The following is a 22,180-nucleotide window of genomic DNA, read 5'->3' on the forward strand; positions in this document are numbered from 1 at the left end:
ATATTACAATATACAGTGTGTGTGTGTGTGTGTGTATTACACAATGTAAATTTAATACCAGTTACCCACATTCTCTCCCAAGTGTCTATCTCTATGTTATATCCAAAATTAATAGCCCATTTTGTCACAGTCTTTAATCTGTTCTTCTTTTGTTTCAAATCGTAAAAGTTTATACATTTTTGCTATTACATGTACATCATTTGTACATAATTCAATTTCACATTCTGCTTTATATTTTTCAGTTCCAATTATCGTTTTTTCCATATTAAACCTTTCTTTTAACTGCATATGAAAGCCATTGAAAGCTATATCCTTCTGCAGTCAGAAAAAACCTTTCTGGTTAATGTTGTGTGATATCAGCAAAACTGTTGTGTTAGAGATTTATCCAATGTAAGGGATCCTCAGTCTTTTTCTTCAGCACCTTCTTAGAGTAAGAGATCTCCGGAGCAGTTAGCTGCCCTGAAACCTCCCCCTCAAACAAACAAACAAACAAACAATCTGAGTTATTCTCCTGAAAGGCCTTTAGAATAAGAAAGGATAAGATAGACAACCATTGTCTGTGGTGGAGGATTGAGGAGATCTTCAGCACAGCAGGAAAGACACAAACATGAGGTGTCAAGATAAGAGCAAAAAACTTCACACTGAGAACCAAAACAAAGTTGAATAATTTTAGAATTACACCGAAGATATCTTTTGTCAGTGAAGAATATCAGACAAAAACTGTTTAATATTAATGGATCAACCAAGGCTGAACATGAAATTCAAACTAGCTCAATTTCTAATTTCAAATGCTAAAAAGGGAGAGAGAGAAAGTGGGAAGTGAGGTTGGGGAGAAAGAAGCCAGGCAGACTAGCTGGCCAATATTCTACATATTGGACTCTTGAAGAACTGTCTGTCAACCAATAAACACATTTCAAATTTCTAGTTTTCACCCATAGCTAATTAGCCCCAACATACCTATACAGTGATGAGCTCCTTGCATAACTCTTATAAGAATGTTTGCAATCATCCTAGGAGATATTTTAATCTGGAAGATATTTTCCAGACAGATTTTTGTATATCCTTATTCCTTAAACTGTAAATGATGGGATTTAGAACAGGTGGCAAAAGTGTATACAGACATGCAGAAACCAAGTCCACAATTGGGGTCGAAAGGGTTTTTGGAATCATATATGAAAAAGTAGCTGTGATGACAAATAAGGAAAAAACAGTCAGATGAGGAGTGCACATTGAGAATGCTTTATATCTTGCTTGAACTGAGGGAATCTTCAGCACTGCAGAAAAGATATATCCGTAAGAAGCAAACAGGAGTCCAATGCAAAATGTGACTATAATGACCCCAAGGATGAGAATGAGAATTGTGTGAACATTTGAATCAATGCAAGTCATTTTTTGCAACAGAGCCATATCACAGAAAAATTGTCCAATTTTATTGGATCCACAAAAGTTCACACTGAATGTCAGACTAGTTTCTAACACTGCATGGATCAGGCTGCTTATCCAGGCCGTAGCTGCCATCTGAATGCAAGCATTAGAATTCATGATCATATTGTATTGCAGAGGGTGGCAGATGGCTACATATCGGTCATAGGCCATGACAGTGAGCAAAAAAAGTTCTCCTCCAACAAATGTGACAACTAAAAAGACCTGTGCAACACATCCAGCAAAAGAAATCAGTTTGTTTTTTGTAACTGAAACAGCTATGGATTTAGGAACTGTAGTAGAAATATAGCAAACATCTAAAAATGAAAGGTTGGCCAGAAAGAAATACATGGGGTTGTGAAGATGATGGTCTAGAGTGACAGCTGCGATGATCAGAAGATTTCCCACTACAGCTGTTAAATAAATAGAAAGAAACATCAATAAATGCAAAATCTGTGTGTCATGGTCATCCACAAATCCAGTTAGAAGAAATTCTGTCACAATGGATTGGTTGCCCATTTCATTTATTCCAAATGTTCTGCAAAGAGTAAATTATAGAATAGTCAATGATTTCTTTCAGGAAAGGATATACATTTAGAGAAAGATACTGTTCTCCAGAATTATCAATATCCTCATCTGAGAACCATAGTTGGAATATTCTCTGAGTTTAATAAATGATATGGATTTTTTATAATCAACTCTCTTGAACTAAACTGGTTTCCCATCACACTTGTTTCTGCAAACAATGGGTGAAAGATAACAAGTGAATGCAGGATACATATTTGGGGCCAATAATATTGTTATACAGTATTTTTTAAAAAATATTCTCAGACAAGTAAATTTTGGAGTGTTTGAACATCAGTAAATATTGGTACATGTTTACTTTTAGTTCTTTTGCCCATTCCAAGTACTGTTCCACTGTTTCACTAAACAGTAAATTTACTTTGAGCATAAGTATACTTTTGAGGATTGTATTTATCTGCATTCTCCAAAATGGTATGCAGCTACTCCTAGGATTACAGTGATATGAGCATCCACAGAGAGGCCAAAGGTGGTAAGTAATGAAATATGTGTCATGACATCACCACGCAGAACCTAATTCCTGTTCTTGCACCCAATATTGGGACACATGGGTAAATGGGTGCAGTTTCAGTTGTAATATTACAAACCATATGTATTTTGTTCTTCATCATGCTTAACTCAAGTTTCCTATGTGTAAACTAATGATAGACTAAGAGCCCCTGATCTGTCGGTCTCTGTCTCTGTCTCTCTCTCTCTCTCTAATCTGTCTATCATATATCTATCTACCATCCATCCTTCCCTCACCCTTTCATCCATCAATTCAAGAAAGAAATTACTAGGACAAGTACTAAACTGTTTAAACCAGGTAAAGAGTTTTTGTATTGTATGATTAAGAATTGGCAAAGTGTACTGAAGATTTCATAATGAAAAATGTCAACATCATATGTCTCTGGTAAGAAAAAAGAAAAGAAAAGAAAAGAAAAGAAAAGAAAAGAAAAGAAAAGAAAAGAAAAGAAAAGAAAAGAAAATCTGATACCTAAATAAAAAAGAAATATTGATGACAGCACACTTTCTAAGCTCCGGATCTTTTCCATATGTATAACCTCCTTTTGTAAACCGTATGACAATACCCTGTAAAATCCACCCACAAAATTCTCAGATTTAAAAGGGTAGCAATTTTTTCCATACTTGCATGAGAATACATCCTGTTGAAGACAGAGCAAATCAACCATGAATAGAATGGTTCTGTAAATTAAAAGCCCCATTCCAATAGGAATCCCATTAATATCTTATATGAATATCTGCTTTATCAATTATATCATCAGACACAAATTTCAAAAATTTCAGACATTACCCTACACTGAAGAAGATATGCATCATGACGCCTTTTATTTTACCAGAAGCCATTGATCCCTTCCATAAATCTCTGGCATTACCAAAAATTTCAGTCATCTACTGCACACTTAATTAAAAGATAGCTTCTGTGCAAGTCTTCTTTTTTATGACAAGAAATTATGAGAAAGAGTTTTAAGCATATACATACATACATACATACATACATATATCCTTAACTGTCAAATGTTTAGATAAATATTACTCCTTTCTTACATAGTTACCGTTATGAATTTTAGAAATGAAACCCAGAACTTTTAAGTTTGTACTGAATGTGATTTAGAAAACTGCTCACCTCCAGTTGCAATCAGTGCTGTTAAAAGATGAAGATGCTTGTATCCCTGAGCCTGTTTTTTATTTGCCCAAAAATATACAGGAAAGAGTAGAATAAGCTAACTGTATTCCCAAGAGTGTTTCATGGAGTTGCATCATAAAGTTGTACTCATCTTTTATTTAAGTTTAAGTAGCAAGCAATCTGTGGCAGGGTGTGTTCAGCCTTAGCATCTCTCCAAATACGGCTTGTGAAATACAGCCATTCTCTCAATGCCATGTCTCCAAACATTCACTTCATAAATCTATATTCTGGGGAAAAGACAGTGGCAAAGAAGAGAATGATATTCATCATTGTCTATGGGTCTTTCAACTGCCAGGATTTGTTAACCTGTTACCCTTCTTGGCATTAGTATTTATCTTTCCTAAAATGTTTCCCACCCACAATGATACAAAGGTTTGACCCAACAGGCCTGTACTTCATCTCCCAATAAATAAATAAACAAATAAATAAATAAATAAATAAATAAATTCAATTTTCTCTATATACAATGTTTATTCATCTGTGGAACTGCCAAATACATTAATCTTCCCAATCAAGCTAGATAACCTGCTGTGTTTCTCCCCCCGATTCTATTCACTCACTGTGACCAGCTAGGCATAATTATTCCTCTGTCCTGTTGCTGTTTGTTTCTTACTGCCCTTTCTCCACCTCCAGAGGTAAGGAAGGGCTTAAGAGGTGTATGTATGTTTGTGTGTGTGTTTTGTTGGGTCTTTTCTACCCAAGTTCTTCTCAAGACACTAGAGTCAGAAGTAGAGTGGTCTGTCTTCCTTCCTTCCTTCCTTCCTTCCTTCCTTCCTTCCTTCCTTCCTTCCTTCCTTCCTTCCTTCCTTCCTTCCTTCCTTCCTTTTTATTTTGTCCTTGGTTTTTTAAAACTTCTGAAAGAACTACTTCTAGTGAGCTTGCAAAATAAGAAAAGATATTAACAGCCCAAGGTAATAAAGCTCTTGACTTATGAGCATTCGTTTAGTGACCCTTGAAAGGTACAGTGGCACTGAAAAAAAATGACTTATGACTGTCCTCACACTTGCGATTGTTGCAGAGTCCCTGCGGTCATGTGATCAAAATTCAGGTGCTTGGCAACTGACATGTATTTATGACAGCTACAATATGCTGGGGTCATGTGATCACCATTTGTAACCTTGCCAACCGGCTTCTGAGTAGCAAAATCAATCAGGAACCACATGATTCATTTTAAAACTGTGGTGATTTGCTTAATGACCGCCACAAAAATCAGGTGCAGTCACATGACATCTTGCTTCACTTAATGACAGCACCACTTCATGACAAATTTTCTGGTCCCTATTGTGGTCATAGGTCGAGGACTACCTGTAATAATACAGGTATGCACAAGATGGCAGAGAGATTGGTGGAAGTAAACATAATTATTATTCAGCACAGACTTTCAGCCCTTGTTGCATGCATTGTTATAGGTACATATTGACTGTATTTGCTTGGTTGTATGAATAAAAGGAACTGGGCTGACATAAGGGATACATGTAAAAGATTCTTAACTTCTTCATTTCATTTTCTTCATTAGCTGCCCCCTAGTGTTCAATTCAGGCTTCATTAAAATAATGTAACATTTAGGGAAAAATATACAGCCCACTAAGCCAGCACTTGAAGCTAGAATTGAGAAGATTTCCACAGCCACCATATATTTGCCTTTGGTGCTTAAGTAAGTAGGAACAAATGAAATCCAGACACTGCAAAAGATGAGCATGCTGAAGGTAATGAACTTAGCTTCATTGAAACAATCTGGCAACTTTCTGGCTACAAAAGCTACAGTTAAACTTATAATGGACAAGAAGCCCAAATAGCCCATGACAATATAGAACATAATGATGGACCCTTCATTACATTTTAATATGATATTTTTGGCTAATGTTTGAGTATCAGTGTCTGGAAATGGGGGAGAGCTTCCTAGCCACACCACACAAATCAGTCCTTGTATCAGGGGACAGCAAAGAACAATAAAAGTGGTCAGTCTTTTCCCCACCCATTTCCTCATTCTGGATCCTGGCTTGGTGACCATGAAAGCTAAAATTACAATGATGGTTTTGGCCAGTACAGAAGAAATGGCTATTGAGAAAATGATACCAAAAGCAGATTGCTGGAGAAGACAGGTCACCTTTATAGGTTGTCCAATAAAAAGCAAAGAACACAGAAAGCAAAACAGGAGAGAAATCAGAATAATGTAACTGATATCCAGATTGTTGGCTTTGACTATCGGAGTATCTTTTTTCTTGATAAAAATTCCTAGCACAAGGACTGTGACCAAGGTGAAAAAAACTGCAGCTGAAGTTAAACTTATTCCTAATGGATCATCGTAAGACAGAAAGCTTGTAATTTTGGGAATGCACTGATCCTGATCCTTATTAGGATATTGATCTTCTTGGCATCTGAAACATTTTTCTGTATCTGGAGGAAAAAGATTTTGTAGCAATTAATCTGAGAACATGTGGGAATTTTTGTCAATTTCTAAGGTAAACCTTACTGTGCATGGTGAGTTCTACTTACATGTTCCATATATTGAAAATTACTTGAAAAATACATGTTAATAGATAACAAGCTATGCAGAGGTTACCCAGTCTGGACCTTTGGAATGTTCTGATCCAGTTCAATTCTCACCAGAACCCAGGTCTGAATTGATGAGCTGAGCTGGAGTAATATTTGGGGGAAAGAATTGAGCTCCATTCTTACATAGGAAGCATGTGAAAAATGCAAATTATATTTTTTTCTGAACGAAAATGATGCAATATTGAGGCATGTTGGAATTTTATGAAAGATGAAACCAGAGCAAGGGGGAGAGAGAGGCAGAAAGACGTTTCTTTCTCTGGTGGAGGGACACTTTAACAAATCAGCAAACCTATTTTATATTGAGTAAAAAATATAATAGAATGATAACTGGTTAAAGAAAGCAATACCGCTAATGAAGTGTGGAGAATTTGCATGTATTGCTTTATATTCCAAAAACAGTTTTCCAATTTTTTGTGGTACCAGCATAAATAAAGGAAGGCTGTAAACAAACACTGTTGTATTTGTTAATAATAGATAGAACTTCATGTTGGAGAGACTCAGGAGACTGAGCCTTTACTTTAATCTGCTGAAGATATCCAACTAGTACCTATTTCTAAATCTACTTGTTCTATGTGATGAAGCAAAGCATAGTTTCCAAAGCATAGACAACTGCATTCATACAGTAATTTTACATCTCTCATATACTTAGCTGAATAAACAAATGTTTCTCCTCTCAAGATCAACTTTGTGCTGAGCAACCAGAGTTTTGATCTGAGCAAATCAGTTAAAATAATTGAGGGCTCTTAGATGGATGCTACAATGATCCTCTCACTAAAAATGTGTGGCTATTTTATGGCTATATATGTAACTCTAGATTGGGCGATTGCTGTATATGAGTCTGCCTTTAAGGGGCATTCAGAAGCTATAATTGGTCCAGAACTCAGCAGCTTGAATAGTTATAGGTGTACTTTGACGCACTTGGTTTAGGGCATGGGCATTTTTGGAACTATTATTTCCTGATAATATCTAGTAGGATTATATCTCTATAATATCTATATACTATACTATACTATATTATACCACACCACACCACACCACACCACACCACACCACACCACACCACACCACACCATATATATAATATAATATAATATAATATAATATAATATAATATAATATAATATAATATAATATAATAGTATGTATGTATGTATGAACATATGTATGTATCTCCTGTATTAGAGATTGTCACCTACAAGGACCATGGAAACATGACTCCTCAGTCACTGCCCCATTCCCCTGGAATAGAATCTCCCTCCCTCCATGTTTTAGAAAGTCAGAAAATATTTTGCTACTTCTTTGAGTCTTGGGGTGGGATCTGCTGCTTCTCTAGTGATGATGAATTAGTGCTCCTTGTGTCTTGAATGTTCATTTCCAGCTTTTATATAGTTATTATGCAGTGTACCGTTTTAATATTAATTCTGACTACTTATCTATCTACCATTAGGGCAGTGTTGTCTGGCTGGGGAATTCTGGGAGTTGAAGTCCACTCATCTTAAAGTGGCCAAGTTTGGACAACACTGCATCAGGGAGTCTGGATAGATACAAAACTGCTGCTCAGAGTCAGTTGACTGGTGTGACCTATTAGTCCTATAAAAGGGATGATAGAGATAGAGAGAGGTAAAGATAGAGACAGAGACAAGGACAGAGATGTGTGTATGCAAATACATGCCTGTGTACATGGTATATCACCTACCGTTTTGGCTTGCAATCATCCCCTCTGGACATGGAATGCAATCATAACAGCAAAATTTATTTCCTTCTTTCTTTTGTTTCTGATAACCAGGATTGCAGGAGTGACTGCAAAATGATGTAGGCTTTGTCTGTTAATAAACACAAGTTGGGGGAAATTAGAACAGACAATATTAAAAAAAGAAGGAAGGAAGGAAGGAAGGAAGGAAGGAAGGAAGGAAGGAAGGAAGGAAGGAAGGAAGGAAGGAAGGAAATTACCAGCTGATTTGCCAAAGAACTGTTCATATGAAACGATCAAATCTAACACAATATTTTGCTTTTAAAAATCTATTGCTACACTATTATAATAACAATTGGAATTTGCAGAATCTATTAGTAATTATGAATAACTTGAGTTTGTGGAACAAATGTCATCTACTCAGACCATTGCTTTATACCAGAGCAATGGTCCACGTATAAGCACTAGGCATGGCTATTATAGCAAACAGATTTATTAAGACCTCTGAAACATTGTCAAAAGTCCTATAAATGTCATTTCTTTGACATCTTTCACACTTACAGCAATGATAAAGTTATGTTTAAGTCTTTTGTAGAATAATATCAGCTCTTTAAACTCATTAAAAAAAGAAAAAAAGCAAACAACTCTGAAGGTAACGTGAAACTCTAAATGCATTATCAGGTTTGATAATGATATCATCAGATTTTGCAGCTCCTGACATAGTCATCTACTGAATGAAGTAGCCCTAAAAGACATTAAAAAAACACACCTGGTTAACATTTCTGTGCCACACAATTAAGGCTTCATTAATAACAAATTCTTCTTCTGTTAGGGCATTGTTTTGCACCTTTCCAATTGTCACTCTGTGCAGTGAATTATTTGGGAGTATTACCAAATTAATGATGTCAAATCCAGCTCTTATTTCTCTATTAGAATTAAAGGAAATTGTTTCTCCAACAGAATTATTAAACACAATATGATCAAGAAATTGGTGAAGCTAGTTGAAAAAAAGGAAAGAAAGAAAGAAAAAAGAAAGAAAGAAAGAAAGAAAGAAAGAAAGAAAGAAAGAAAGAAAGAAAGAAAGAAAAAATTAAAAAAATACATAACCAGTAACATATTTTTACTTTCAGCAGTTCCAACACTTCTCTGTATGTTTGGAAGTTTAAGGCCTAATGTGCAGTAGGGATAGGAAATTTTTGACCACATAGATTTATTGGACTAAAATTCCTAGCAGTCCCAGAGTGACTGGGAATTGTAGATAAGTAATATAGGTTTTGCAAACCTTCTCTGATAGCCTCATCAGAGATCAAAGCTGCATTTAAAGGAATAAATGCTCTAAAATTATATTTTAAAACAAATGGTCTAAACTTTTCTCACTTTTGGGGGGAGGGGGTGCCTCCAAGTCAGTGTTGACTCCTGATGACTGCCTGGACATGTCCCTGCAGTTTTCTTGGCAAGATTTCAGAAATGGTCTGCCATTGCCTTCTTCCTAGGGCTGAGAGAGAGTGACTGGCCCAAGGTCACCCAGCTGGCTTTGTGCTAAGGTGGGACTAGAACTCACTGTCTCCCAGTTTCTAGACTGGTGTCTTAACCACTACACCAAAATGGTTCTCTTTCTTGCACTATTACTCCCCAATTTGAATTGAAACTAGCATTAGCAGCAGACTTGCAAAATATACAACCATGTTAAGACAGAGTAAAAAAAAAAAAATCACATTAAACATTGGGGATCCAAAAGTCTTCAGTTCCCTCCAGAACAATCCTGGTGACAGATAAACTGTTCTAGGACATCTTCCTATAACTTAGAGACCACCATCAAAAGTATACATTTTGGAATTTATCTCATCCCATGAAAGTTGCACAAATCTATCAGTTTCATTTGTGGAAATTCCTTTTCAGTCTGTGTTTTTCATCAATATGAAATTATGACACTTCTCCACACAAACATTTATACATAACTTTTAAATTCATTTTTTCACTGTATACTTTGTTGCAAGAAATGCTTTGAAATATGTTTTGCAAATTATTTTTAACCAATCTCTATATGTTTTTTGCAACTTTTTAAAAATGGATAGTCAGAAGTCAGAAAGATCTGAATGTCAAAGTACAACTGCATTTTGATTTGGTAGTGATTTGAGAAGAATGAATAATTTTATTCACATTTTATTTTATTTTATTATTATTATTATTATTATTATTATTATTATTATTATTTACTTAAATGTAAATGATTTTTTTTTCCTTGACAGAAGCACCTTTCACAAACATTTATTTGCAGATTTATGTAATTTTCTTTCAACACAAGTCATAAATGAAGGGAATTGTGGAGGTGTTTCAGTTTTAAAGTTCAGTTTTAAAACATTTCTTCTAATGTATAAATACGGTGGGGAGAACTATTTTATTGGTTCTGCATTCTGTAAGAGGATATTTGATGTTATTCCACAGTGTACTGACATGTTTCTGGAAACAAAGTTATTTATCATGTAGTTATTACCTGCCAAGGCCAGAGATCCTGATAATGATATCCTCTACTCATCATTATTTTATGATTGGATCTAGACATGTTCATTGAACAGAGAGCATTTACCACAGCATAGACAGCATTATAGATACTGTAGCTGTGTCCAGACACAAACAATTCAAACAGAGGCCCAGGAAGATTCTCCAGCCTCTCCTCCCCAGTACATATTCCATTCAATTCCATTGGCTCCTGAGGCTTTGAAAACTCACAGTTGAAGACTTGCTCACAAAAATCCTTGAACAGAGCATTTTCCTGCATTTTACAAGGCTTTATGATCTGAAGAAATTCCTTAAAGTTTTGTAGCTGTTGTGAGTGTATTGTTAAAGAAACGACAGTTTGGAACACTTGCAGATCTGTTTTTCTTTGGAGGCTTGATAATGCAAAATCAATCTGGGCTGTCATAATCCACACCTTTCTTAATGATATATTTTCTTCATGCAAAAAACCTATTATGAGGATCAACCATGCCATTATCATGGTTTCACCATAGACAATATATGAACAGGCTGTGCCATGTGTTAAGAGCTGGTGAATATTTGAGACCATATTGTTCATTTGGTCTTCTGTATGCCAAGAAGCTTGTTTGGGGATTCTCTTTGTGAAGGGTGAGCAGATACCATTCTGGTGAAATAATTGTTCCATCATCTGCAAGAAATATTCTCCACTGTCATCATCTACAGCAAAGAGCCCAATCCAAGTCCATCCAAAATGCTGTAGTAATTGAATAATCCCCAGATACTGGTGGGCTTCATTGGGTACCATGCAATAAAATGAAGGTGGCTGCATTGCATCGCTGTTCTTTGTGGCAATAGAGCCATAAGTAAACTAAAAAAAAAAAAGTACAATTATTTTAGATATGAGTTAGGAGGAATATGTGTTGAATTCCTTTTGCATCAGTTTGCAAAAACTTAACTTTGCAAATCTAGAGAAAACTAAAAACCATTATTCTTCTAGCTGAACGTTAAACAATGGACATTTAATATTCTTGACTCACTTTTTTTCCTTCTAAGTAAAAAGAACAAAACAGAAAATAGAAAGCGCAGTGTAACAGTTAACATATAATGTATGCCACACTGACACAAAGCATTTTAGCAGCAGATAAAACTAAGTCCAAAGCATACCACAGTTGGGTAAAGCTGAGCATAGCTTAATAGCAGTCATCATGCAATTTCTGAGAAATAATGACCAAAATCAGATCCATTTTTGTCTTGTCTTTCCCTATCTGAAGTCATTAATCCCTGCAATGTGTTTTTTAATCATGTTGAGACTTGTAAAGTAGTGGCATACGAATCACAGTAATAAACAAAATGAAATGATTTCCCCCATCTATCAAAACCCACCCTTTGATTTGTACCCCTGTATAATGATTCCTACCTGTGGAATTTTGTAGAGACCTATTATCTTTGATATATGGAAAGAAATATCAGAACCAAGGCTCCCAATGACAGCCAGTAGTTCTTTCTGGCCATCACATCTGTAGTTTGGGAAAAACCTGTTTAATTTGAAAAGGAGGTCTAGAGTAGTGCGATAGGTCATCCTCAAATTATAATAGCTGTCATAGATGTGAAACCCAAGTGTGACATTGGGCAAGAGCTTTGGGTTCTCATTGATCTCCTTCACAGCAAATGCCAAGGCCAGGATGTGTTGGTATAACTTCGGTACAACACTGCAAATAGAGTGTTAATGTTCAACTGTATGGGTATAAAGCTCTTACAATCCGTACATTACATCTATATCATCTTTAAGTGAAGCAAACTAATTATGAAGCATTATATATCACCATTGTTACAGGGAGGGAGCAAGGGAAGGAAGGAAGGAAGAATAGTTCAAGAAAAAGAAGAGCTACAGGGTGAAGGCAAAATCATCATCATCATCATCATCATCATCATCATCATCATCATCAAATACAGACTGAGCAGAACAAAGCCCAGGAGATCTGAACTTGTAATAAACAATGGAAAGAGTAATTTAAGAATTGTGCATCTATGCAAGATGCTGCCTTACATAGTCTGAATATTGGTCTGACTGACCCTTACAGTGAGACTGTCATTTTGCAATTCTGCATCCACATAAAGAATTTAATGGTTATTATTTTACTTAGTTTTGTTTTCTCAAAAGCTAGCAACTTGCAAGGGCTACAGGGGCTAAACATACACACACACACACAATAAAGAATAGTATTCTGATAAGTACTTCCAAAATATTTATAGATATTCTACTATCCCTAGCCAAAACAACGTTAATTTGAACAAAGTTTCTTATTCTGTTTTCATTCAAGCCAAACCTTGCCTGTAAGATATAAAAAGCAAACTTCCTTCCTTCCTTCCTTCCTTCCTTCCTTCCTTCCTTCCTTCCTTCCTTCCTTCCTTCCTTCCTTCCTTCCTTCCTTCCTTCCTCCACCCAACTTTATATTATTATTGTAAGAAAAGAAGGAATATTAAGCATAATTCCTTGACATCCTGAAGGACAGGAGTTGAGCTGCAGAGCAACTCATTGGGGATACCTGGAATATGTGTCTGATAAATAATCAGTTTCTACAAAGAACATTTATTTAACTGTGTTATCTTCCTACTGTTATATCTATTGTTGTAAGCATGATATTTCAAGGTTCAAGTTTTTAGCCATTCTTTATATAACTCATTAGATACCAAACTGTAATATAAATCTATCTGCAAATTATGTACACTTAAATACATCATGACACTCCTTTTATTATCAAAGGAGAAATTCAGTATACAATGAATAAGGAAGCGAAACAAAAGACACAACAAGAAACAGATTCATGGCGGGGGGGGGGGAGAGAAAGAGAAGAGACAGAGCGGCATTCTATGTTTATCATTACTTACTTACTTACACCTGAATGGGAAAATCATCAAGAGAAGGATGATTCTTATAGGAAATCTCTGGAGAGGAAATATAGATTAATTGAGAACCAATTCCACCAATGAGGAAGTTACCTGGCTGATACCACTCATGTGGAATGTGTATGGAATTACTAATTAGACATTTTGTGGTATCCAATTTGCATGCCAAATGAGGCAATATGAATAGGAATAACACTGGCCCGAACATCTGGACAGCAAAACATCTGTGTAGATATAGTCTGCCTTGTGCTCCTCAACAGATGTTAAATGAGAGTGCCAACAGATTTGGAAGGAGAATTGCCTCATTTGTATTGATTTCTTTAGCTTTGCTTTGCAGTGGAAACATGATGCCTGCAATAAGACAAATTCTTTCTCTCTGGCACCTCAATGGTATTGTATTGTGTGTATGTATATATATTCACACACATGCACGCATATAGATAGACACTTGCTTATTAAATTTACTTCTTGAACACCAATTATGCTTATTAAGATAATTACAGGGGAGATAATTACTTCTGTATAGGTTGGGATTTGCCTACTATTATTGTTAGCAAATACTAGTAAGATTCTTTTTCTCTGAAGTTTTGTTCATCAGCTTTATGCTATAAGCCTCTATCTCAGCCTTCCCATTGAGGTGCCCTCCAATCCAACTCAAAGAAATCTTGGAAATGTCTGTTACAAACCAAGATAATAAATAACAATAAAAAATGAATGAATGAATGAATGAATGAATGAATGAATGAATGAATGAATAAATAAATAAATAAATAAATAAATAAATAATTATCCCAGGCCTTTGGGAAGGACTCGATAGGTGGATAAAAATGCCAAATCCAATCTAAATATCTGGCTGACTGTGAGACCAATCACCATCATCATCATCATCACTGAAATGAGCCATAACGTAATGATGCAAACCCTACACTTTCATACTTATATCGGATGCAAGTATGTAAGTCATGAGGCTGTGGTTGTACTGTCACTATAAATGTTTCATAATTTACCTCCCTTGCCCTGCCCATGGGTGCAAATCCATTGACATGCTCTTTGAAGTTAGGGTGTTGACTAAATAAGTTGTGGGGAAAACATATTAGGAAAAGCTGCTCTGAGTACCCTACCCTTTGCCTTGAAACTACATCTGCTATAGTATTTTAAAAAGTGCTTAGAACAAAGCATAGGTAGCTGATGTTAGGATTCTTTTTGGAAAGTCCCTAAAAAGGAAGAGTTTGCCTGCAAGGAAATGTTTCACCTGCCTGAGATCTGTCACCAACCAACCCCCACCCTCAAAAAAAAAAAAAAATGCTTTCCTTAAGCTTAACATATGCCTAGATTTGATGTGGGAAATTTATTTCAAGCTGAGAGTCACATTTTCAAGGTGGGCAGCTATAACAAATTTAATAATAACAATAACAATAACAATAACAATAATAATGTCACATAACTTTATACTGAAAGTCAAACTATTTTCCAACAATGGGTGAATCAAGCTACTTATCTAAGCAGCAGATGTCATTTGAACAGACATTCCAGCTCATGATCAAACTATATTGCAGATGGCTACATAATGATCATAAGCCATGTCAGTGAACAAACCAAGTTCATCTCCAACAAATGCGACAACCAAGACCTGTGCAACACATAGAGCAAGAGAAATCACTTTGGTTTTTGTAACTGAAATAGTTATAGATTTAGGAAACATAGCACAGATGTAGCAAACATCTAAAAATGATAGAATGACTGAAAAGAACTGCATGGATCTGTGAAGATGGTGATAAAAGTACAGTATAAAAGTACTCTAAATAAATATATTTGTCTTTTCTGACAATAGAAAGAGCTGCTTCAGTCACCTATTAACATTGTTCTATTCATTGCCTTCTCATTGCTCTTCTTATTGCCTTTGAAGCCCAGAATATCTTACCTGTGGCAGTACCGGTAGAACAGTTGGTGACACATTTCACAATGGAAGATGAAATCACACTAGACTGGCTAAGGATGGAAGCATACACTGAGTAGCCAGTATGACTGTGATCATGGTATGGTTTACAGAAACAGTGGATAGCATTTATAAAAGTTTATAATACAAGCAGTCAAAGATCAGAGAGAAAGCAACGTTCTGATGTTGCAGGAGATATAATGTCATAAATTATGCATTAACATGCTTACAATCATATAATATGCAACGTTAGGACAGAAGAATTTTAGAGTTAAATCTCTCTGTCTCTCCTTCTCTGTCTCTCTCTGTCTCTCTCTGTCTCTCTCTGTCTCTATCTCTGTCTCTCTCTCTCTCATGAATTATTCTGAAATTTCCTCCTGCCATTCCCATAATCTCTGTGGAATATATGGACCTTTGTCCAGCATTTGCCCCTTTTGTGAAATCTGGGTTACTTTCTATACACTGTCTACCCGTTGCAAAACCTTTATTTATTTTGCTGGGTATACTTCACCGTTTGCAAAGAAAATACATGGAAAATGGAAAGAAAGCACTACACCATTTATTTAATTACTTATTTAAAGTCAAACATTGGTAATAATGGCATCATTGGAAATTGCCATGGACCATCTTCTAGACCAATCTCCCCCACAGAAGTTCTACCAGCCCCACTCAGCTATATAGTTAGGAGTTTCTTTCATGGCACTATAAGAATGTTCACATTCACCCCATGAAATCTTTTAATTTATGTGGTATCTTCTGCACAGCTCCTTGGATATCCTTATTCCTCAAGCTGTAAATTATGGGATTTAAAACAGGTGGCAAAACTGTATACATAAATCCAGAAATTAAGTCCACAGTGGGAGAGGAAAGTGACTTAGGTTTCAAGAATGAGAAAACAGCTGTGATAATAAACAAGGCAAAAACAGCGAGGTGGGGAATACAAGTTGAGAAAGCTTTGTATCTTCCTTGAACTGACGGAATTTTCAACACAGCAGAGAAAATAGAACAATAAGATATCAAGATGAATGCAAAGCAAAAGGAATTCACACTCAGCCCAATCAGAAATATCAGAATTTGGTGAACCTTTGAATCAGTGCAAGCTATCTTTTGTAACTGAGGCATATTACAGAAAAATTGCCCAATCCTATTGAATCCACAGAAGTTCACACGGAAAGTTAAACTGGTTTCTAACACTGCATGGATCAGGGTGGACATCCACGCAACAGCTGCCATTTCGATGCAGGCATTCCAGTTCATGATCAATCTGTATTGCAAAGGATGGCAGATGGCAACATAACGGTCATAAGCCATGATAGTAAGCAAGAAAATCTCTGCCCCAACAAACGTAATAATTAAAAAGACCTGTGCGACACATCCAGCATAAGGAATCATCTTGTTGTTTGTCAGTGTAACAGCTATTGTTTTGGGAACTGTTGTAGAGATGTAGCAGATATCTACAAATGATAGATTGACCAGAAAGAAGTACATGGGTGTGTGAAGATGTTGATTGAGGGCCACAGCTGAAATGATGAGAAAATTCCCCACTACTGCTGTTAAATAAACAAAGAGAAACATCAAATAATAGAAAAGTTGCATATCATGGTCATCTGAAAACCCCGTTAGGAGGAAATCTGTCATCATGGATTTGTTGCCCATTACACTTATTTCAGTTCACCTGTAAAGAATGGATTAAAGAATAGCCAGTTATTGCAGCATAACATTTTGGAACAATACTATTAATTAGTTATTAATATCCTCCTCCAAATATTAATTATACATATCCTCACGTAATAACTAAAGTTTTGACTCACTGTACAATAGGAAAGGCTGTGGCATGTTTATATTTCATTATTTTTCTTTCTCCAGATGTTCTTCCACAGTTACATTAAACCCTAGCCTTACCTTCAGTATCAATACAGCTGTCTGGTGAGTCTCTCTCCCTTTTTCAAAAATCCCTTTTGTTATGAAATGATTTCTTGGATTACCATGATGGACTGAGAAGCTTTGACTGTTGCTCTTAAGTCAGAGTGATTTATGTGTCTATCTGGTCATCTATACTGCATCCATCTACCCACCTGTCTATTCAATCATGCAAGAAAACCTTACTAAGATTCCCCCCCCCGGGGGTGTATGTACATATGCACGTGCATATGCATATGTATATATAAATAAATTATATGGTCTACATTTTTTCACACCAGTGCATTTTCTATGCTCCAGACTTGTTGCACACACCTAAATTCCTTTCTTTTTCTACTTAAATCCTTATCCTACCTAAAATCAAAAATTAATTTGGCAGTAATCATTTGCAGACTTGTAGAAGAAGGACTTGTGCTTAAATATATTCCTTATATTTTCAAAACTCATCATTATTACTGCTCTTCTGCCATACAATTCCCTCCATTCTTGTTAGAAATAAAATCTAGAACTTTAAATGTCCTGGCTGTAATTTATAAAATTGCTTACCTCAGCCTGCAGTCAATGCTCCTAGAAGATGAGGATGTTTGTATGTCTGATTTTGCTTTTTTATTTGTCAAAACATATATTGGAAAGAGCAGAAGGAGAAGTCTATTCCCAAAAGTGTTCTATGAGTTGCATCATATAATTGCACTTTGATGAAGGCTTTGCTCTAACTTAAACAGTGAGCAATTTATAGCATAAGAACCCTTCAGTGAACCCCCAATTTTTTTTTCTATCTCCTACAAAGGAAATCTGATGTCCACCTTTTCAAAAGCATTTTTTAGAGCAGTGCTTCCCAAACCTGGGTAAATTACCCAAAATTGGGTAAAGATGTTTTTTCTTTGAGTAATGACACATGAACCCATTACTCAATCACAACAGGGACATTTAAATTGACTTGAAGTGTTTTACCTAAAAGGACTTTCTGATAAGCAGTTGATAGGCACTGGAGGGAGTGGGGTCTCTGTCATGATAAAGTGCAGTTTAGGTGGTGAAGGAGGAGCAGACTTGGACTTCAGGAAACCAAGAGCAGACAAGCTGAAAGGGGAAGAAGAGCCTACAGCCAGTCAGCAGGTGGAAAAGCCCCTTCCTTTCCTCCACCCCCTGCACAGACTCCAGCAGCAATTCAGAACAGCAGCTGAGAGCAACATAAGTCAACTAACTTGAAGGTGGCTAAATGGTGGCCAAATATTTGATTATAAGCTCAGGCTACAAAGGAGAACAGAACTGTTCATAGCACAGATAGTATAATATAGAACAGGCTTAGTTACAAGTGCTGAGTTAGAGGTTAGGAAATAAGTAAGATTTTATTTAATAAAAGTGTCTTTGGAAACACAAGAAGAAAACAGCAGTCTGTTCGTGGTCTGTAACATTTTGCCCCCCAAAACCTGCACACATGAATGTCTTTATATGTAGACATGGTAACAGGAGGAGTGAATTTATTCTGTGCATTCACACACTCTGTGCAAGGAGACTTATCTGGAAATAAGAAGGAGCCTGAAGTGCCCATATGTACCTGGGGAAAAGATATGGGTGTATGTCTTCTGAAATATTTTGGCAGTCCTACTAAATAATTACTTTCAAGTTTTGGTTCACAGTTTGTAGTTCATATTCTATCCACACCAGCTGGCCTGAGGATGGACTGCCATGTTCAATGGGATGTGAGATATGTTCAATGTATGTTCTGCTTCCTAACTTTCTTTCCTTTCTTGTGTAATAGCTTGGGTTTTTTCCCATTCATTTTTCTTTCATTTGGTATTTTTTTCTAATATTCTGAAGGAATTCACACCACTTTTCATTTAAAGAAAATATTTATGAACACAACTATTAAAAAGTGAATCTGCAATATTAGTACTGAGCCATTATAAATATAGATACATATTTGACTGATTTTGTAGATATATTGATTTTCTCCGTAACATTCTGTTCCCAACCTGGCCCTTCACATCACATCACAACATCTGAAAACCTTTTCCAATGCTTTCCTGGCTGCTCTACCAAGTGCTAGTCTACAGCATACTTCTTGGCTGCTTATTCTTTTGCTGTTGATGATTGATCCTAAAAGGCATAAGCTATCTGTCACTTCAATATTTTTCTTGTCAGTTCTAAGGTTGGTTGTTATAAACACTGTTAGTACTCTGAAAGATCTTCAGTTATTCCTTAGTAGCATGTTGAATGCCATCCAATCTGAGGACCCTATCATCTAGCACTATATGGTCAATCATTTTATATTTTCTTTCCATGTGGTTTTCTTGGTAAAAATACAGGAGTGGTTTACCATTGCCACCTCCTGCACAGTATGAATTGATGTCTTTGCCATTGTCACGAAAGTGATCTGTATTGCCAATTGGCAAGGCAGTGCCTGGGTGTCCAGGCAATTTACTTTTTTAGTTCTTTTAGACCCAGAGGCAATGAACACATCAGCAGGTGAGGAGATTTTAAGCTTTAGTGTTAACTTTGAGCAAGCAGATTTAAACAGGAATATAAGAATATAAGATACAAAATTAACAGATAGAATTAAACAGAAATACCAAAAGCATAGTATAAAAGCATAACATATCAAGCAAGATGATAAAACTCTTGCCCTACTGTCAGGAGCTACCATAAGGCAACAGTGGAGAGACTCCAAGGTGGCTTAGATAACACAGCTCCTGGTACCAAGGCCTGCGTCCAGAGTTCAAGACTTAAGGGGCAATGCCAGGGTTTTTATCAAAGTCTGGCACTGCAATCTCATGACTCTGTTTCCATGGAGTCAAAGGCTGTGGGAACCTGATCTTGACCAGATGTTATACCTACTCATCATGTGAACCAAGAGCTTGGGAACTGTACAGATAAGCTAGTGCTTAACCTAAACAATCCCAACACACTGTCAACCCAACAGGTCGAAAACTCACGTGAGTAGATAAATGGGTACTCTCACTCCGGTGGGAGGAAAAATGCTGGCGGCGCCTTGCAAAAAAGGAGTTGGGAGCAGTTGCCGGTAAGCGCGAAAAACCGTGCGCGCCCAAAAAGGGCGCGAAGCAACGGAAACCCCGCCTCCTGCGCTTGCCAGCTGGGCTCTGCCCTAGGAAGGAGGCTCTGGCAAACCACTTCCGAAGAACAGTTGCCTTGAAAACTGCAAGGACTCATCCAAGCAGTCACTGCAGGGTCAGCAATGACTGAGTGCAGACAAAAAAAATAAAAATAAAATAACAATGGTCTTCTTCATTGCCACTGCATGATCCTCTGCTTCCAGTATCTGCCCAGTGTAGGTGCTGGGCAGCTGGGATGACTTTCATACCTTGGGTGACACTGCTGGGAATCTATACTCATGGTATACACACCTGCTGTTCTTCACTTATCCCTCCCAGCAACACCACCACCATCATTACCACCAGAATGAGGCAATACAAGAGGATATGGGGGAGAGATATATCTTCTTAAATAATATAAAACTGAACATGACATTGATTTTAATAAAACATATACACAAAGTTCAAATGCAATATTATCAGATTAATGTTTAATTTTTACATAAAGTATATTTAACAGCAATTAAATCTGTCCTTGAAATGAACTTCAGGATTTTGCTCAGAGAGTATGGCTGAAAATGTTGTTTTGCAGAAAAGAGCCAAAACAGCACCAAAAAATGGACTTTGATATAAATCTAGAATTGTCCATTGTTTTTCTTTATTGTTATCACAGTATTTTTTAGAAACTGTCCTTTATTGTTTCAAAGTCATGTTGTCAATGCCTTAGAAAATCAATAAATGATACTCCTACCCAATGTACTGTTCAATATACCATTCAGAAATAAATATTAATCAACAGGAGAGAAAACAATATGTTTAATGGAACGTCAGCATTTAAAGCTACCCATCAATGCTTTGTCAAGAAAATATGCCCTTGTATATATCAATGGCAAAAAGCAAAGATTATTCCTAATGGAGTGCTCTATGTAGATTTTCAAATCAGCAAAGGAACTAGGCAAGGATGTCCACTCTTTCCTTTATTATTCATCATTATGTTAGAAAGACTGGCAGAAAAAGTTTGAGATGATAAACCAATTTCAGGTCAAAATTCATGGAGAGCTGTTTATAAGCTTAAATGTTATGCAGATGAAGTAGTATTGAACCACAGAAGGCAATAAAACAGTCAATGAAAATAATTCATACTCTTGGAGAATACTCTGGATATAAAATCAATTTTCGAAAAACAAACATATTTACAAGATTTTTAATGCAATGAGAAATCAATCTTTTTTTTAGGAAGGATCTAGCTGTCAGATAGCTCACTTAGTGAAATGCCTTGGTTTCCCTCTGAGAGGCAACACTCCAGAAACATGCCAAAATAACTATGTTAAATTATGGCAAGAGATTAAAAGAGACTTTGAAAGGTGGAGGAATTTAAAGTATCTCAGTTAGGATCAACTGCAGTTAGCAAAATGAATACACTACCCAAGATAAACTATATATTCCAAATGGCACCAATCAGAAATTTAGAGAAATTTTACAAGAATGGCAAGAAGCTGCCAGTAAATTTATATGAAGTAAGAAAAGACCTAGAGTTAAAAAAAAAAAAAATTAAAAAATCCTACAAGATTCCAAAGAGAGAGGAGATATTGCCCTTCCAAATTTTAAACTGTATGATGAAGCAAGCTGCTTGTCATGGGTAAGGTAGTGGATAAAGTCTCCAAATAGCAGAATGGCCATTTTAGAGGGAGCTGGTTTGTCCAATGGACTCCATATATATTTATGTCATAGAGACACAAAGGAGATTAAAAATTTTAAAGGACATATTATTAAATGAAGTTTGAAAAAAAGCACAGAAGTTTGCAAAGGGAATAATAAGCCCAACAATTTCATCTCTAGCTTCTCCCTTAAATGCTTTTCACACTGGAAATAATCGAAGCATAAAAAAAGTAATTATATGTGCAGATACGGTTCACTTAGACTGTACAAATAGATTAAAAACACAGCAAGAA

The 22,180-nt window shown here is 36.2% G+C and overlaps 3 protein-coding genes across 3 annotated transcripts; all 3 read right to left on the reverse strand.

The window, feature by feature from the left end:
- Positions 1–1,005: 1,005 nt before the first annotated feature.
- LOC112541995 (olfactory receptor 14A16-like) lies at positions 1,006–1,941 on the reverse strand. Its single transcript, XM_025173628.1, has one exon. The coding sequence runs from the start codon at positions 1,939–1,941 to the stop codon at positions 1,006–1,008; it is 936 nt and encodes a 311-aa protein (XP_025029396.1).
- A 3,245-nt stretch (positions 1,942–5,186) lies between these two features.
- On the reverse strand, positions 5,187–15,278 carry LOC103057373 (vomeronasal type-2 receptor 26-like). Its single transcript, XM_088142967.1, has 5 exons — positions 15,244–15,278; positions 11,833–12,124; positions 10,432–11,283; positions 7,944–8,070; positions 5,187–6,088 (listed from the first exon to the last, which is right to left on the reverse strand). Exons 1-5 carry the CDS (start codon positions 15,276–15,278, stop codon positions 5,187–5,189), a joined length of 2,208 nt encoding a protein of 735 aa, XP_087999093.1.
- A 700-nt stretch (positions 15,279–15,978) lies between these two features.
- On the reverse strand, positions 15,979–16,914 carry LOC112541994 (olfactory receptor 14A16-like). The gene has a single exon (XM_025173626.2). The coding sequence runs from the start codon at positions 16,912–16,914 to the stop codon at positions 15,979–15,981; it is 936 nt and encodes a 311-aa protein (XP_025029394.2).
- Between the last annotated feature and the right edge of the window lie 5,266 nt (positions 16,915–22,180).

This window comes from Python bivittatus, unplaced genomic scaffold (assembly GCF_059951505.1).
Source record: "Python bivittatus isolate LINGU-HERP-01145 unplaced genomic scaffold, Pbiv_v1 ctg000470_np1212, whole genome shotgun sequence".
Lineage (NCBI taxonomy): Eukaryota > Metazoa > Chordata > Lepidosauria > Squamata > Pythonidae > Python > Python bivittatus.

Coding starts and splice junctions, on each gene's coding strand:
- LOC112541995 (XM_025173628.1), bottom strand. CDS start 1,941: ATGGGCAACCAATCCATTGTGACAGAATTTCTTCTAACTGGATTTGTG.
- LOC103057373 (XM_088142967.1), bottom strand. CDS start 15,278: ATGTGTCACCAACTGTTCTACCGGTACTGCCACAG. Junction 12,125..15,243: donor TTCTACCGGTACTGCCACAG/GTAAGATATTCT, acceptor CTCTATTTGCAG/TGTTGTACCGAAGTTATACC. Junction 11,284..11,832: donor GTCTCTACAAAATTCCACAG/GTAGGAATCATT, acceptor TTTTTTTTTTAG/TTTACTTATGGCTCTATTGC.
- LOC112541994 (XM_025173626.2), bottom strand. CDS start 16,914: ATGGGCAACAAATCCATGATGACAGATTTCCTCCTAACGGGGTTTTCA.